This window comes from Sinocyclocheilus rhinocerous, unplaced genomic scaffold (assembly GCF_001515625.1).
Source record: "Sinocyclocheilus rhinocerous isolate Xijiao unplaced genomic scaffold, SAMN03320098_v1.1 scaffold354, whole genome shotgun sequence".
Taxonomy (NCBI): Eukaryota; Metazoa; Chordata; class Actinopteri; order Cypriniformes; family Cyprinidae; genus Sinocyclocheilus; species Sinocyclocheilus rhinocerous.
Window position 1 is genome coordinate 13,337 of NW_015644627.1, and position 18,289 is coordinate 31,625.

The following is an 18,289-nucleotide window of genomic DNA, read 5'->3' on the forward strand; positions in this document are numbered from 1 at the left end:
ACATACATTTACATAATTTCCTTTAGACAAGATCAGGTGGCGGCGGTAAGACGTGGTGTAATTCATCATACGTTTATCTATGCTTTATATACCACAAATATGTATATATCTTGCGTTATATCTTGCAGCTTTAGTAATTAGTTTATTGTTGTTGACAGATACATGTTACAGTGAGACAAAACGATGACCGCATATGCATTGAAAGCGAAGCCTTCAGAGTTGGTAGTTTGTATCGGTGTCCTTTTTGTGCAATACAGTACAGAATACATCCTGTAAGTATAATAATTATTACCACCTCTGCTATTACAACTGTACTAAGATCAATTCACAATGTATGAAGATGATTAGACAAAATCCAAAAACTAATTTAGAGTTTGTTTCTACCTTTCTGCTAGGTATCCAACTAATGCACAGTATAATCAAGTTGCCAACACACTGATTGGGAAGTACCCTTTCCTGAGAGATATGGAAGGAAATGACTATGTAAGTTGCATTGTTTTAAATCCATTGATTTATCTCTATCAACATAATCACACAAGATATTGTAGTAACAATATCTTGTAATCTTTACTTGCTGGAAAATGACAAACAGTCAAATTTGTGTCTTTAGCCCACCTGACACATGTCCCTAAAACGGAAATTTAAAGCAGAACGTGCACCATTGCAGGTTTGTGTCAAAAGCCAGCTAGTGTAGCATATGTAAGCCCACTGCCATATGCATAATTTATTTTTGCACTGTTAATCAATTTTACATTTTCACTTAGTGCAGGACAATGTAAGGCAGATAACACAGACATTTAAATCTTTTTTTGTATATACTCCACTTTTTCACTGCCTGACCATCGTCTTAATGTTTATGCAGTTCAATGTGTTTTTTTTTATTTTTATCTAAAGCACCTTATTGTTCAATAAGTGTTTAGATATTTCACATATCTGTCTTGGCTGTTATTATCTGTCATGGTCTAAGCATTATCTGTTTCTGTTGTTCTGATGAAGGAAACTTGTGTTGGGGAGGATTCAATGTCTGCTGAGGACCATGTGAATGTGCTACAAAGTGAGTATTGGAAAACACATCCAGACATCTCGACTGTCCAAGACCACATGGCATGAACATTCTCCTGGAGACGTTGAGAAAGCATGGAAGGAATGTCTGTGGAGGATGTACTCAAAAAATACCCATACTTAAGGACACCTGCTGGAGTGAGTATAATAAAAAAAAAAATCATTAACATCTTTTGTACCCTTTTAGCCCATCTGTTTAAAATCTTAAAACAATGGTTTTAGAAAACAATGTAAGATTTATCAGTGTATACAAGAACATGAAATGCATCATATATTGTGAACCTTATACATTAGCCTTCTAATTGTTTTTGCAGTTCTGCACTGTATGTAGCTATACTGTCTGAGCCAAAGAAGCTGTAACAAAAGTTGATGAATTTGAAAAGCTTTTTCAATTTAGTATTTTTATTATTATTATTTTTAATGTAGGGGGACCCTGCTGCACCCTTTCCAACCATACAACTGATGGATACTGACTAGGGCTGTGCAATTAATCGCATGCTATTGTCATGCGCATCTCGTCAGTAAAGCCGGTCCTGTGATTAGTAGTAAATCGCCTGCTTTCAGATGGAGCGGCATGCACTACATAGAGCCGTAGTTCACTGACAATTAGGCAGTATCGTGTTCATAATCGCAGATGAATCGCATTCAATTATGAACGCGATATCGCTTAGCTTGTCAGTGAACTACGGCTCTGTGTAGTGAATGCCGCTCCATCTGAAAGCACGTGCTGGAGATTTACTATTAATCACGGGACCGGCTTTACTGACGAGATGTGCATGACAATCGCATGCGATTAATTGCACAGCCCTAATACTGACTGGAAAATGGCAATCATAGGAGGAGGGCTCAGTGTGGTGAAAGTAGATGGAATAGACATGTGCCAGTGCACAAGCCTTGATGAAGCCTTCATAACAGCCTTCTGTATGTATTTTGCTTTCAACATTGCATATCCACCACACCTGAAAAAGACACTGACTTTCCTTCAGAGGCACATTGTCAACATTGTGGAAGAGGTAGACAAGCCGCTGCCAGTAACTTTACTCCGGATGATTAACCTTTTGTATTAAATCCTCATGCCTCAACTGTACCATTGCCCAAAGTGCACTAGAAGGACATTCACTCTTTTTAAGTTAATCCAACATGTTGGAGTTGTACATGCACATGAACCAAATTTTAGTATAACCTGTGGTATAGATGAGTACCAATCAACTTTTTTTTGTGATTCCATTCTTTTAGAAAACATCTACAGGAAGCATATGCACTTCATTTTCTCAGTGAAGAGTCAACAGTACAATTATATTATAATATAATTGAATATTATATATAAGTATTAATAGAAAGAATTGTTGCCCCCTTTACACTTTTCATTAAAGTCATAGTTCATCCAAAATTGTCATTTACTCACCCTCATGGTGTTCCAAACCTTCTTTAATTGAACACAGAAGATATTTTGAGAAAAAAAAAAAAAACTATAAAATATATTTGGTAATTTTAATTATTCTAATTTGCTACAAAAAATTGTCATACAAATAACAATAAAATGCCAGGGATCACATTGAGGATCAGCCAAGGTTTCAAGAGCATAATGTAATGTGGTTGCTTAGAAAAGTGCTGCAATGTTTGGGACATCTAGTGGTTTAAAAGAAAATTAAATCAAATGTGCCTGTTCTACTCGTGGCCCTTTAGCCTAATTGTATCCTACTCTTAAGTGTAAAAAAAAATCATAGCACATACAAAATGGATCAAATATTTAATTTAATTTATTTTTCTATAAATTTCAATAGCTCTTTTTTTAAAATGTTGCCTGCATAAAGCAGCTTCGTAGGTTTTGAACAGAACTGAAAGATTTGGGCTGAGGTAACACTCAGAACACCCTGGCAACCCTGTAGCAATGTTAATTAACACAAGAACCATTCACAATTTCTTCAGAATATGTAAAAAAAAAACGTTTGTTACCAACATTCTTTAAAATATCTTTTGTGTTAAACAGATGAAAAACTCATACAGGTTTGGAACAACATAAGGATGAGTAAACGATGACGATTTTAAATTTTTGGGTAAACAGACTGTTTAAAGTTGACACACTAATAATTAGTCAGATAATTAGTAGGTCTAAAAAAGTCTGCAGAAGCACAAGGATAGGATGTGTTAAAATGCTTGAGAGTTTGTATTTAAAACTGATTAATGAGTAGCTTTGTTGGGCCTGATGCTATCAGTTTTGTATTTAAATTCTGAAGGAATTGAAACACATACATATCAATTTGAAATTTGTCATTTTGAGGTTTTATACAGAATATCCTGTATATGAGTTAAAATCGAGTTGCTAATGTTCTGTATTTAATGCTCTTACTACTAGAATTATTTTTTTTATAAACGCTTGTTAAGCATGTCGGCGATTCTTCCTATTGTAAAGTCATGCAGTGTGTAACCTCCTATCGCCGATCCATCGTGCAATGTGAACACCGCAGCGACTGAATGCTACCCCAGATAGTCACGCAGTGTGAAAACAACGGCGATCCGACAAGTTTGAAAATCGTGCAGTGTGAACTTAACCGTGTTAAGAGACGTTTGTATCCTCAAAAAAATTATTGTCATTTGTTTTTGATTATTGATAAACTAAGACCTAAAATTGCGGTGGTGATGAATGCAGAAGTTCCGAAGGTACTTTCTAAAGTAATTTAAAATAATATTCTTAATATCATTAAAGCTGTTTTTACCTTGAAAAGAATTACATTTGGTTTTATAGGATTATGTTGAAATTATTGCTTCCTTTTAATCTGTAGGCCTATCGATTAAGAGTATGGCTCGCCTTTACGCGGAACAGCCAGCTTTCGCAAAACCTTTTGGAACGCCCCCTACCTTTCGGCACGCCCCCACCTTTTGGCACGCCCATTGCTCCAAGCTGCAGCTACCACTACTAGTTCTAGACGGGCTGTCAGTCAGTGCAGTTACAGTGTTGCGCAACAAGGTGGTGGAAAGGGACTGTCATTCAACTACACGTTCAAAAACGCTGATTCATTCATTCAAAGAGACGTAATGAAACACGCTGTTGAAATCATTTTAACTTTGAGCGCCACTTTAGAAGGCTCAGCTGACCAGCTATGCGTCGATGCTAAGACAGAGATTTCGCTTTCCTTGAACATGACAACCTATTTTCACAAATATATATGACTCGGCCTGGAGGACAGACTCAAGTAATCGCACGCGCTCAGTCGATCTCTCTCTCATTCACTGTCTGTTTAGGCTTGTTAAGTGCAAATCTACGGAGCCTCTGTACAAATCAGCATGGTACACATTATGTTATCATTACTAACTTGTTTAATATTCAGTCCACATGCATGAAGTGTAAAACGAGAAGGGTATAACCTTACGAAAAAATAAAACGCGCAAAAATCGCGGTTGCTGCGGTTCTTGCATTCCTCTGCGATTTGCTCGTCAATAGCGCGGTATTGCGATATTGCGGTTATCGCGACAGCCCTATAACCAACTCATGGAAGATAAGCCTTCCTGTTTACATCATGGTGAAATTGATGATACAATGATAGTGTAAGAAAGAAGAGTTTATATTCAGGGTGTCAGAGAAGGTTAAACTCCTAAACACTATGCTACTGGCAGAGCAAAACATTACTTTAGAGTCAAAACCCCTTTTCTTAGATTAGTTAATCAAAACCAGGCAGTTACTTCAGTAGCAAAGCCCTATAGTACACACACACACACAGCTACAGCAGTAGCCTGCCTCTGCCAGCTACAACAGGAGCAAAAACACTGTCTAGACTTGGCGAGAGAGTTCACCTAAATGCCAGCAATTCTGATATTTCTAAATGTATAAAACCATTAGTGGAACCTTTAACTGACACTGTACTATACAACACAATAAACAAACAATAACATTTGATTACTAAAGAAAGTCTACACACAAATGTCACTGATTATGTTAATTATCTAACCTTCCAGGCCACTTTCCTGCAGAGATTTGATCCAACCCTGATATGACTCACCGGCCTGTAGCCTTCTAGTAGTCTTGAAGACAATGATTAGCTGGTTCAGGTGTGTTTGATTAGGGTTGGAGCTAACCTCTGAAGAAAAGTGGTCTGGAAGGGCCAAGTTTGCCCACCCCTGATCTAACTGAAAACAAAACATCTCATTGGCTGTGTCTCAATACTAAGAAAGCAACCAACATCCCAAATGGTCAAAGGTTTGGGTTCAGTAATTTTTTTTCTTTTTGTAACACGTTAAAATGTATTAAATCTTAAAATATATTCAAATAGAAAACAGTTATTTTTAATGTAATAATATTTCACAATATTATGTTTTCAATGTATTTTTGATCAAATAAATACAGCCTTGGTGAACATAAGAGACTTTTTAAACAGATTTTAAAATTTTTTATTGACCCCAAGCTTTTGAATGGTAGTGTTCCTCTAATGAATGATGTTTTAGTAGGCAGTTCACAACATTTCGAGACACAGCAATAATGATGCTTGTGTGAACTCTCTCAGGTTAAATCTGCATCCAGGACCTGTTACCTTTAGGTGATTTTCTACAGAAGGAGGAAAAACCCTTCATACTGTGGCTTCTTATAGATGTAATGGCTGAATACAGGGTAAAACAGGTGAGCGATGAGAGACAGAAATGTTATGTGATGCAAATTCAAAAGGAGAGATGGAAAGTAGTGCATTTGTAACTTAACAGTAATGAAATCAGACAAGCAGCGTTCCAAGATATTTTGTAAAAAAAAACACGTGTCATCCTTGGCAGGATATTTCATATCCTATGTGTTATCTTTTTACCACTAGATGGCAGTCTCAACATATAACTGTAAATCAGCCATGAAAACATGTTGGCACTAGGGGTGCCAGCTAACAGAGAAATGCCAGTGGGGCACATGCTGTCTGGCAATACATTTCACTGCATGCCCACCATAAGGCTCTGATTCCACAGTTCCACAAGTCAATGGGGAAAGTAAATCAAGTGTGCAAATACCAGAGGTTGAAGAAAACAACATTTAAATTTGCAAAAAAATGCCATTGTGTGCCTGTGTGTATAATTACCTTTCTTAGGTGAGCTGTGAGGGGATGTGGGAGGAGATGACAGCTGTGAGGAGTTGTTGGACACACTGTCCTCTGTCGGTTTCCTGTGTCTCTCTCCTGCCTCCTCTGAAAGTGACAGTATCTTTTTCAGAGACTGTGGTGAGCTTGTGCCTGTGCAAACACAATAAGATTATTATGAGCACCCGTAATACACAATGTAGAAGCTGATCATGTTTAAGCTACATAAATGCGGAGTCTCACCAAATGGCGGCAAGTCTTTGACTGGCACTTTCTTGCGTGATGGGTAGAGGGCTACGGCAGGCACTTGAAGCGCCTGGTTGGCTTTCTGAAGCTGTTGGCGCTGGTGAATGGCGGCCCGTGCAACTACGGGCGATGTGTCGGGTCTCTTCCTGTCCCCGGAACTCTTCGGCACTGTGATGATATAAGACAAATAATAAATATTTAGATAAATATTTACAGAATGAGAAAAAGAATTTTAGAAGAACTATTTTATTCAACAAGAACACATTAAATTGATAAAAGGTGACAGTGTAACATTCATAATTAAAGACATTTATAATGTTACAAAAGTTAATGTTAAAAAAAGTTAAAAAAAAAAAAAGTTATTTTGAACTTTCTAGTTATTACATAATGAATGTACATAATGAATGTGTAGGGTGGACATATGTGCCATTTATAAGGGACACATCCTGGCCATGATTTTTATATTGCCTAAAACATCCAAAGTAGTTTGACCAATAACATGCAGGTATTGTACATAATCGACCAATCGTGGCGCGTCGCGCCTGAGAAGGTGAGAACGATCAAAGCGATGCAAATACACGCACGTGTTTGTTCGTTCGTTCGACTTGAAGCTGTGCACCGAATTGAGAATGACACCAAAGTACTGCGAGAGCGATTTGAAAGCATAAGGAGCCGTCTGCTCTGCTCTCTATAGCTCTTGTGAAATAATGTCATACAACGATCGATCTTCCCAGTTCTAACAGCCAAAACCTGGATATTTTAGGCAATATAGAAATACTGGCAAGGACGCGTCAGCTTTGCCATCACAAATATAAATTACAAAACAGTTCTTTGAAATTGCAATAATATTCTACAAATTTAGTTTTTACTGTATTTTTGATCAAATAAATATAGCTTTTGTAAGCATAAGTGATATTGAATATTTTGTTCTGTGGGGTATGCAGTTTTTTTTATTGTGAGGTAAATGTCTGTGGTGTTTTTCATCACATGCCACTGTTGTTTCCTGTGGATTCACCTATTTGTAATAGTGTGTGTACTTGCACGCTACTCACATGTGTTGACTGAAGGCTCACACTGAATTGAGAGTGTCTGCAGGCTCTCCTCATTCGTCTCCAGGGTGAGGTTGGACAGGTATTGTTTGACCTTGCGTGCCATCTGTGCGTCCTCGTACAGCTTCTTGGCATTGAGGAAGGAACTCCGTCTGACCCGCTTCTTGTGCCCGCCCGTCTGGGTTACATCCAGGACGGTCGCATTGGCACTGCCCTGGCTGAGTGACCTAAATGCACACACATATTACAGTTAAAGATGCAGGCTGACTTTAACAGTGGTAGTATGCTGATGCAGGATCAGATCAGTCTCTTTGACATGCGATAAGTTGCATTCCTTGCAGCTTCAATCCAAACATTCCATGCATTTCACATCTCAGCCAATCAGGCAGTTAAATAAAAACTGGATGTTAAATAAAACAACAGAAGTAGAGTAAAATAACTGATCATAAAAAAATGGATAATATATTTTTTTTATAGGCAAAAACCTTGAACAATTTTTGTCAACCATTTATTTTATGTATTTATGTTTTAAGGTGAAGTGTGTAATTTCTGCACCATTAGCAGTTTTGTATGTTAGGCTGGAATAGAAGAACACAATTTTCAACTCAAAAAAGATCTTATAAACGGCTGTGTTTGAATTCACACACATATCATTAATCACATTTTATAAACTAATAAAATTATTAGTTCAAACTATAGAAAATAATCAAAAAGGCAAAAAAAAAAAACCTCACAACACTGCAAAAACTTAGTTGAAGGCGTGCGGCTATGGTAAGTAGTTTAGCTGGAAGGGGCAAGTTAAATCACTTTTGCTAAAAATGGATCATGATATCAAACTAATAAATGTGCAGGAACTAAACAACTGTAAATAAATTCATGCATACTAGTGGAGTCATGTTTGTGAAACATTCAAAATCTATGGTAATTATACAACAGAAACATTAGGATGTATTTTAGAATGAGGTGAGTTTATTTAATGACCCTGAGTAGCAAAAGTGATGGCAGTCAAATGCTTGGATGGGATCCGTCATAGCAAAAGCATTCTCAAATGGACCAGAAAAAGAAAAATAATGGATGGTGAGGAGCCAGCCCAAAATAAAGGAGGGGGCACACATGAGGCCAAAGGTGAGAGTTCACCTTACTCACCCTAAACTTCTCCATTTCTTCTTCCTGTAAGGGAGAGCCATGAATAGTGAAGTGTGGGGCAGAGAGGGTGGATGAAGAGAGAAATGCGGGAGAGAGAAAGCCCATGAGAGAAAAAGAGGGAGACACACTTAGATGAGGAGAAACAGACCAAGGGTACCAAGGTGAGGTGCACCAGAGACCAAAAGAGAGACACTAACTTCTCTGACAATAATGCAGACAGAGAGTAACATACAAAATGGCTTAACTCGTACGTAAATATCACTTTAACATATCAAAAAACCTTTGGAAAAAGCCTGTGTGGAAGCGTGAGGTGAGAGCTGTACACATCGCAGTGAGTGGGCACTAAAAGCTACTTAGTGATGTGAAGAGTCTATCCTGAAAGAAGGACAAAGAAGTCATTGTAGCACTCAGAACAGAAAGGCACTCACCTGGTTCTGAACATCAGAGCAGGGTCCATGTTTACAGCTGCCATTCGGCCTACATGTCTGATCTCTTTAGCAATCATCCGCAGTTTCTCAAAGTTCACCAAACCATCTACCTTTGAGTCATTTCCTAGAGTGGACAATAAAGAAAAGGCTCATTTCATACATTTTTATAATCATTTTTTTCCCCTCAGGGTCAAATTAAAATGGTGACGTTTGTGTCAAAGCAGTCATATTTTCAAAATGGACTCTCAAAATGGACAGTTTTTGCAACTGTGCCTTTAAGACACAAACCTTGCATTAAATGCACAGCACAAACTCTTAATATTAAACAGAAATGATCAGAGTGCTAGTTAGAAACAAACTTAGGAAGCCTATGCAGAGGCGTAGGTGCTACACAAAGCCAGGAAAATGCATTACTGACATATAAACATGGACAGTTATGTATTAATAATTTCGGACTGGGAATGAAGCTTTGAGAAAGGTATCAAGCCATTTTATCTAAAAGAAATGAAGGAAAATGTACCTGAATAATAAATAAACAAGGGTACTATATACTGTATGTCATCACCTACTTCGGTGAGAACTATCTTACCTTCATGCAGGAAGGTGAGATCCTTCTTGATTACAGGGAAAAGTGGGATGATGGGTGGCTGCAGGTTCTGGCTGTTTAGAAGATTCCGGTACTTCGCCATATTCCTGGAGGGATCAAATAGATCTTGAAGATCACTAAACAGCTTCTCATATTTACTGGGCAACTTCTCCCATGTGCCTCTCAGTCTGGACACTGGTGCCAAGTTCAGACCACTGGAAAAGACACACAATGTCATTGTTACTTGGAAAAATATAACATACATAAGAGGTCTTCAGTTTAACCCTTAATTTTTCTGCCTCTTAAAATAAAGACTAATTCTACCTGATGATGGCAAACATGGAGTTGAAGTTCTTGCACTCGCGGCAATGCAGTGCGATCTTAATGAAGTGCTTGATGATCTTCATCCGTTTGAGCTGGTAGGTCTCACGCACCACCTCCGTGGCCACCCAGAAGGTCTCCCGATTGATGGCCTCCTCAAAGAGCTTGAGGCTGGGGGGCCTGGTAAGACGGGTTTTGAGCTTAAAGAGGTCATCAATGTATTCGGTGGGCTCGATGGCACAGAACAGCTCAAAGGCACGCATGGACAGCTGGGTCGCCACTTCCACTGTACTAAGCTGCAGCAGGCTGATCTGGCTCTCCCGTAGTAGTTCCTGGGCATCTTCATCCGAGCACAGTGTCTCTGTCTCCATGTTGCTTTTCAGGTAGTACCTACAGGTTAAACGGAGAATAGACCAATGAGAGGAGAGGTCACCAGATGTTCTAAGTGGTTTGACACCAAAATAATTCAGAAAATTGATCAAAATGGCCACAAGGGCTCTAAGGTATCACCTTCCACTCAGCTGGATCCTGTCGGCCAGTTTGGAGAGTTGTTCAGGGAGTCGCCGCTGCTTGATGACACCCTCAGGAGTGACTGACACCTCACACAACGAATATGCTTCAGGGGCAGCGGTCAAGGCAAACTCTCGGATGGCCTGAGCTACGACTTCTTTTGCTGTGGTGTCCTTCCCAATCATGATGTACCGACTTTGCTGGTCTGCCTTGAACACTCTCAATACCTGGTCTGACATGTCTAAAGAACAGAGGAATGGCTTAAGCCCACACACTTAACCCGTTCATTAACCAACATCTCGGTGGAAAACCACTTAGAATGTGTTACCCATGATCATTTTACATTACTATTGAACTTGTGTCCCTTTCACACTTGGTATGTTTGAATAAGTCAGAATCTGAACTAGAGTTTTGGACAGTCAAGAAGTGATCCACTTGTGGATTACACATCTACAATCTACAAACCCATCATCAGGAGCTTTTTTTTTTTTTATAAGTTGTACAATTTTCTTGGTGCATATGTATGCTCAGAAGACACCTTCACAACAAGCAAACAAATCAGCCTTCAAGTTCAATCAATCTCACACTGAAACAAAACCTCTAGTGTGAAAGTGACAGTGAACAACAATCAATTAACTAAAGAATTGTGATGAATCCCACCAAATGCAGAGTGTTTACAGATTAAGACCTGATTGAGTACCACCAAAATTTGTTCTACATAGCTTTGGATAGCAAAAGCAATGTCAAAACTGAACAGAGAAGTGAAGAAGATTGTGATTAAGAAAATGAAAGTAGCTGAGAAACCTCTAAGATGACAAGATCAAATACTTACTTATAGGGACTGCTTCTGAAAGAGGACATTCAGGACAGCATGAGCATCTTATTAAATATGCATGCACTGAGATTAAACTTCTGTGAAAGGTTCTGTAGATGCCCTAAAGGTAAGTGCACAGCAAGACATTGCAAGAACAATATTTAAACTATCCATGTAAAGATCTCTACTATCTTTATTTACTGACGCAATGTCTGTTCTCTCTTGAGAAGAATGTCTAACCTAGTAGAACAAATTCCTGGATTTAATGATTAATGGCTAAACCCTATCCCTATGGAAATGGGAGAGATGATAAGAACGCTGTTCACCCCTTAAGACCAAGCCACAACCTAACCCTAACATGAGAGTGGTTGACTAGACTGTTGTTCCAGAACCAACATGGATGTAGATGCAGTAAAATGTATTACTTTGCTAAACCACATTAAGTGTCTTACCAGGCTGGTTGTTGAAGTCAAGTATGCGATGGTGTGACTGCAATAGGTCAGGGTTGCTTGATGAAAGGTTTCCACTGACAGGAAAAGCAGGAGGGATCTGCTTTGACTGCTTTAGCCCAACAATACTGTCATCCTGGGACTGTCCCACGCCAACATCACTGTGAACAAACCGGAAGAGTTATACACTGAAGTGGACCAAATCACCAAGAGAGCTTTCATGCATGAAGCTCAGCTTACTTGTAAGGTTTGGGTGGAAGAATACTGGTCAGTGTCTTGTCGAAGATCTTCTTCAGCTTGTTTCTGCCACCCACGGTGTTGGCCTTGGCTTTCTTACTAGCTTTCTCAAGACCCATGACCTGCTCCACATCCACAGCCAGGTCAGGGATGGAGTAGCGGCTGGCTTTCTTAATGTCCCCGATTTTGGGGATGTGAGGTGCCCCGTTCTTCCTGTCTGGCTCCTCCTCCTGTTCTTGCTCCTGGTTCTGTTCAGGCCTGGCCAGTAGCTCCTTAAACACTAAGAGCAGGGAACACAGCACAGAGAAAATGAGTTTAACAATGCCATCTGACATTTTCAAGGAACAAATAGCCTTTTCCAAAATCAATTACAGCTACATTTACCCCTACTGCAAGAGGAAAGCGAGCTGACTGGCAATTTTCAGATGAAGTGTTGTGTTGGATCTAAATGACAGTCTGTGCAGCTGTAGTCATTTCAGCCAGTGTAGCTTACCTAAAAGATTGGTTTTCACAGTAATGGACAGGTGCGTGTTGTTTTTGAGAATCTCGTTAGCTTTGGATAACGGCACATTTTCAAAGTTTTGCCCATTGACCTCTAGTATCTGGGGGGAAAAAAAGATGAAAATCCAAAATCTCAATCAACATTGCAGCTGGGCCAGTTGATAAATATACATAAAGCACAAAGTTTTATTTCAGTAATATATACTTTCAGCACACAGTGAGCAGTTTGTGGTATTACATGTCACTTCATAAAATTCTCTCAGTGAGGTGAGGTATGCTGAGTGAATGCGAGTGTGATGCTTATTTTCAGTGTAAAAGGACTTTGCCCTTACTGCAACATGAACTCCTTTGGCATTCATTCATTCATTGACACAAATTCACACCAGTGACACAAACAAATACAGATCCATAATCACGTTAGTGGCCAAGCAATATGTTTTTTATTGGCTAATATGGTATCATTTTATAATAAGTATACACTAATAAAGTACTTACAAATCATTTGCAAACTATTAGTTTATAGTTAATTCATAGTTTATAAACTGTAGTTAATACATTAATAGACTCTATACAAATAGTGAGTTCTTCATTCATTGTCACTGTAATTAACAAATTATTATTGTTTAATTAGCTCATAGGCAAAGACTAATATAATGTTTTGTTAACAACTTATTAACCGGAAATAGTTCTCACTTTAGATTAGCTCACAGAAAATTGGAAAATGTCATTAATTAAATGCTTTAAACCAAACTTTACTTTTACATTTTTATATCCTTTACATTAATTGCATTAGTATTAAGTGTTCCTTAAAATTCCACAAACTGTATATTCTATCCCCATCACAGAAAACTACATGATTTTCTGTGATGGGTAGGTTTAGGGGTGGGGTTGGTGTAAGGGGATAGAATATACAGTTTGTACAGTATAAAAACCATTACACCTATGGAGAGTCCCCAAAAAACATAAAAACCAATGTGTGTGTTTATATGTTATGTATTTGTATTAAGGAACACTAAATATTAATTAAATGAATGTTCAATAAAGGCTGGTTTATAGCACTTAATTAATGACATTTTCCCATTTTCTGTGACCTAATATAAAGTAAGAACTATTCACTCCTAATTACCAATTAACAATTCCATTACTACGACCTAATTAAACAATAATAACTGTGTTAATAACAGTGACAATGAATGAATAACTCACTATTTTTATATAGCCTATTAATATATTAACAATGTAGAGATTACAATATATAAACTACGAATAAACTATAAACTAATAGTTTGTTAATGATTTTTTAAGTACTTTATTAGTGCATACTTATAAAGTGTTACCGCTGATATCTACTGATATCTAGAGAGCAGGGTGGCTGATGCCCGATTTCCCTTGATATATATAAGAGTTCCCTTGCTACTGATAACACAGAATAAATTAAATGGAAACTTATTCTACACAATATTAACTCATATTAAACTTAACAACAAATTGCTTATTCATTGCCAAAGCTGTTCACTGATACAAAGGGGAACTACCACATCTGTTAATTGGCTAAGCAGACACAGTTATTGTCAATTAGGGATGGAACGATTACCGGTTTAACGATAAATCACGATAAAATGCCCTGACGGTTAGTATTACCGTTTAAAATTTAATTATCATCAAAACCGTGTTTGATTATCGCGCTTTTGAAAACTCGCGGTAAATCCTGTCCAGCCAGCATCAGTGACGCAGAAGCAGCATGTAATGTTGTTGTTTTTTTTGCACGAGACGAAATGGCGGAAGGCAGAGACAGCACTCGGGAGATTTTTCAGCCATCTAAGAGAACCAAATCGGTGGTCTGGTCGTATTTTGGCTTTTACAAGAGTCCTGAAGGCAATTTAATCGAGGACGGTCACCCTGTCTGCTGATCTTGCAAGAAGAAAGATCGTGATATGAAATTTTCATACCGTTACATCCCTATTGTCAATAATCTCAAAACGGCCAAGTATCAGCTGATTAGCATTCTGAACAATCACAATCCTCTTGTGGTTCAGAGGGCAAATAGATAGCAACTAATTAAACAGCTTTATGAGCCAAATACCGCAGTGAGTGAAGGGCAAAAGGAAACAGTGTGACACTCTATTCATCTGAAATCACATTTTCCGCTTGTGTGAAGGAGGGAAGCCGTGTGGCAGACATATTTAGACTACAGAACAAGTTAACAGGCTGAGATATGTGTGCTTTTACGTTTGAACGATAGATGGAATGAAAACAAAATCATAAGATGAGGTTTTTGCTCTTTTTCTTTATGATTTAGGGCAGTATGCTGTCAGTGCTGTGACTAACCGCTTTCACCGCTTGACAACAGCAATTACAAATGCTCTCACACAATGTTTCCCACTTCCAGTCCCATAACTACTATTACTGCTGCTAATGCCACAGCAAGTTGCTATTACGGTGTCAATTTAACAACTACAACTATTTCTGTAGCCTACTTCAGATCCTGCATGCTGCTGGTGTGACATTACCTGATCTCCTCGTTTAAGGCCGGCCTCTGCAGCTTTGCTGCCTGGCTCCACGCTGTCAATGAAAATGCGAAAGCCCTTCTCTGAACCCCCCAGCAGGGTGAAAGACAGGGGTGCTTCCCTCGAGGGTTTGGTCAGGGTCACCACCCGCAGCTTAGCTTTGGCAGCACATGCTATGTTTAACAGTCTTAGGTGCCCACACATTTTCTGGTTCAAAGAGAGGCATTACATGAGAATTTTGCTGTCGACTCAGCCACAAAGCTGAAGAACACCAAGAAATCTTAAGGTTTTATTGCACACAACTGACCTCTCTCTCCAGATTGTACTCGAACTCCTCAAGAAAATGCGTCATTGCGGAGTCACCCTCAAAGTCGTTGAAATGATTGTTTACCCACAGCAAGACTACCCGTGTAACCTGATGCAATATGACGTAAATAATCATTCATCTCATCAAGCACTGATTGAATTAAGTGCTTGCATAAGAGTGTCTATGTACCTTGTCCCTGAGGCTGGGGTCATGGAACCACTCCAACAGTTTCTTGCCTACCACCATGGGGCTTGGCAGGAAGGTGCGGTAGGTAAGCAGGAAGTCCTCGATGTAGGTGGGGTCCACCACCGAGTGCTCTTCTACAAGGTGCATGGTAAGACGCTCCGGTGTGCCCTGTAAAAACCAAATGTACTCTTTTAGAGGATGCCTATTTAATCCAACTTTGGCTTGTGACTCTCTGATTTGGGTTCAGCCAGAAAAACTGGTGGTCAGTTTCATTGTTGTGAGGCAAATTTCCCTCCGCTCTAACTGTCAAGACATTGGACTCATAAAATGTATTTGATATTCAGTCCATATATGCCTCCACTGTGCTAAGCATATTTCCATGTTTAGGAATCAATAAATGGCTATGTTCAATGCATCTGTGTAAATCAGAGCCAACGCCATGTCAATCAAGAGTGTGAGTCAATGTTTCCTAACAGTTTTTGCTGCGTGGCACATCTCATAGGATTCAATTCAGACTGCAAACTCACAAATATAACAAATATAAAAACAAAATATAATTTATTTTGGCTGAAGGGCCAAATTAATTTAATGTCCCTTATAATATGTTTTGTTGGGAAAATTTTCTAGCTGGGAATTGCCTTCTTGTCACTTTACTGTAGCTACATTTCTGAACATTTCTTTACCTCTGGGTGTGACATACACAAACTCGTTTGTAGTTGGGTTCTCACCTTGATGACAATGTGTCCTTTTCTGGTGCCTGTGCGGTCAAGCTCTCGGTGTTCCTTCACCATCACAATCTCACCCTCCTCTTCCACCTTCTGCATGTTTTTCTCCACTTGATTAAGGATACAGCAGTAATCTTGCTGTGCTATGCAAACAAACTGACAGAGAGAGAAATGAGAGCAAAAGTGAGCAAGCAGACACAAGTCGAGAGGCAAAAGTAAATCACTTTTAAGATGTAGCAGTGTTTTCAAATGATTTCCCCATGATAATTACACCAGTGCACTGAAACGGAGACAAGATTTCATTATTGCTAAATTTTAACTAATCACCCCTATTATTCTCATGCTTAATGAATGGGCAGGACCATATCACTTTTGCAGTAAATGAGTCATTATAAACCGCTAAAATAGGTTGGACAAGGATAAAAAACATTCTTCTTTGTTGTTTTTTATCGATAGAGTTCTTCCTTAAAACATACTGGATAGCCAAAAATGCAATGTCACAATGCAAAAATAGGCTTCATTTTCTTTACTCAATTAAACTATGCAATCAAATGCAATGTTTATTTATTTTGGCAGAAAATAGGATTTGCTTTTTTTTGGCAGATTATGGATTGTTGACTCACCTGGCAGTCATCCACCTTGGTCTTCATCACCCCTTTCATGTACTCTTTCTCCATGGTGGGGGACACACCGAAGCTGTTGCCCATGCACAGGATTTCCGTCCGGCCATCTGGGTGCGTCACCTCCACTGAGCCGTTCAGAATCACAGACCATGAGTCCAGCTACAACAAAGGTACAATGACAAGTTAACAGTAAGACAAAGGAGGACATATGGTTTATTTTTAATGTTAGATTACAGTTTAAATCACTGTCAGTTTGTTATATAAACCTCCGTGGTGAAATGCAAAACTTGGACCTAATTACTTGCTGCTGCTTTTTTGAGCATTGGTAATAGTGGTGAACATGTCATCACATTGAGCTGTGCAAGCCTCAAGCCCTGTCCTGCTTTCAATTATATGGATGCATTAGGAGGGAAAATGGCTCTTTTTGGCATGTCAATACTGAGATAAGGAGATAAGTGATTCCCGCTGTACCGCGAGCATCTTGTAATCTCAAGATGCTGAATGCTGGCATCCATTCAGGTTTAACAGTGCAGAAGCTGAATGGCTGATTGGCTGTGACGAAAGGCAGGGCGAAGGATGGCAGTATGTGTAAGCAAAGCCACAGAATCAAGAACAACATGAGACTTTAGTGAAAGCTGGTTAAAGGCTAAAGGTGAATGACATAACTTCAAAAAAGAGAGAGGATTGGGGTTAAAGAAAGAACTAAAATGGGATTTGTGTAAAAAGCTAGGCTAATAGCTATTGATATAGACAAAGTGCAGTGTATGTACTATACGTACTAGGTCACACATATAGGTTAAAGGTGAAACTGAGGCTTCAAGTAAGGCTAATGCTACTTAGGTTTATGTCACGGCAAGTCTAACCGACCTCTTCGCCATCATTAAGGACGACTGTGCCGGCCCGTTCCACCACAGCGAACACCATAACAGCACAAAGCTCCCTCCTGACAGACATGGTCATGTTGGCAAAGGCCGGTAGCTGGTGCATGAACTCCAACAGTTGCTCTGAAGAAACAGGGTGAGAAACAAGAAGTGAAAGTCACATTCAAGACTAAGTGAGATACATGAGAGTCTTTTGAAAGTCTTTTGAAAGTCTTTCATTGATATTTGTTCTCTCTATCAGATGCAGTTTGTTCTTCCCACATGGAGAATGGAAAAACATTCTTTCCATGGCTATAAAAATAACAGCAACCAAGCATCGAATGCATTATTAATACAAAGCTATTTCTGAGAACCGGCTAATCTTGCTATGCAATATACAGGACATATTATACATGACAAAATCCATTTCCACAGTAACAAAGAACTAAACAGAATGTCGTTTCTTCAATTATGGACACTTCCCAGGGGGTTTTATTAAAACAAACAGATTTTGATGCTTTTTGTTATATGGAAGTCAAAATAAAACTGTCATAGAACCATTTATCATTCGTTTTTGCTACCTTCCAAATTTACGTGTTTTATGTATACATTTTATTATTTAACTATGCCAGATGTTCTATTTTCAACTTTGAAATGTAAAAAAAAAAAAAAAAAAAAAATTAT

At 38.7% G+C, this 18,289-nt stretch overlaps 1 protein-coding gene across 4 annotated transcripts in view; it reads right to left on the reverse strand.

Annotated features, from left to right (window-relative positions):
• The window catches only part of LOC107758567 (rap guanine nucleotide exchange factor 2-like), a 122,359-nt gene that overhangs the window by 7,715 nt on the left and 96,355 nt on the right, over window positions 1-18,289 (reverse strand). For 2 of the 4 annotated variants that reach the window (XM_016576337.1, XM_016576336.1), the window contains 17 exons: window positions 17,613-17,749; window positions 16,746-16,904; window positions 16,126-16,278; window positions 15,401-15,565; window positions 15,212-15,319; window positions 14,908-15,111; window positions 12,390-12,498; window positions 11,900-12,176; window positions 11,663-11,820; window positions 10,397-10,637; window positions 9,890-10,276; window positions 9,569-9,780; window positions 8,980-9,103; window positions 8,552-8,575; window positions 7,409-7,632; window positions 6,354-6,524; window positions 6,114-6,263 (listed from right to left, as the gene is read on the reverse strand). In XM_016576337.1, coding sequence (XP_016431823.1) covers window positions 6,114-6,263; window positions 6,354-6,524; window positions 7,409-7,632; window positions 8,552-8,575; window positions 8,980-9,103; window positions 9,569-9,780; window positions 9,890-10,276; window positions 10,397-10,637; window positions 11,663-11,820; window positions 11,900-12,176; window positions 12,390-12,498; window positions 14,908-15,111; window positions 15,212-15,319; window positions 15,401-15,565; window positions 16,126-16,278; window positions 16,746-16,904; window positions 17,613-17,749 — 3,003 coding nt within the window. Of the gene's footprint in view, window positions 1-5,588; window positions 5,655-6,113; window positions 6,264-6,353; window positions 6,525-7,408; window positions 7,633-8,551; window positions 8,576-8,979; window positions 9,104-9,568; window positions 9,781-9,889; window positions 10,277-10,396; window positions 10,638-11,228; window positions 11,244-11,662; window positions 11,821-11,899; window positions 12,177-12,389; window positions 12,499-14,907; window positions 15,112-15,211; window positions 15,320-15,400; window positions 15,566-16,125; window positions 16,279-16,745; window positions 16,905-17,612; window positions 17,750-18,289 lie in introns of all 4 variants that reach the window. The other 2 variants (XM_016576335.1, XM_016576334.1) reach the window with 2 other exon arrangements.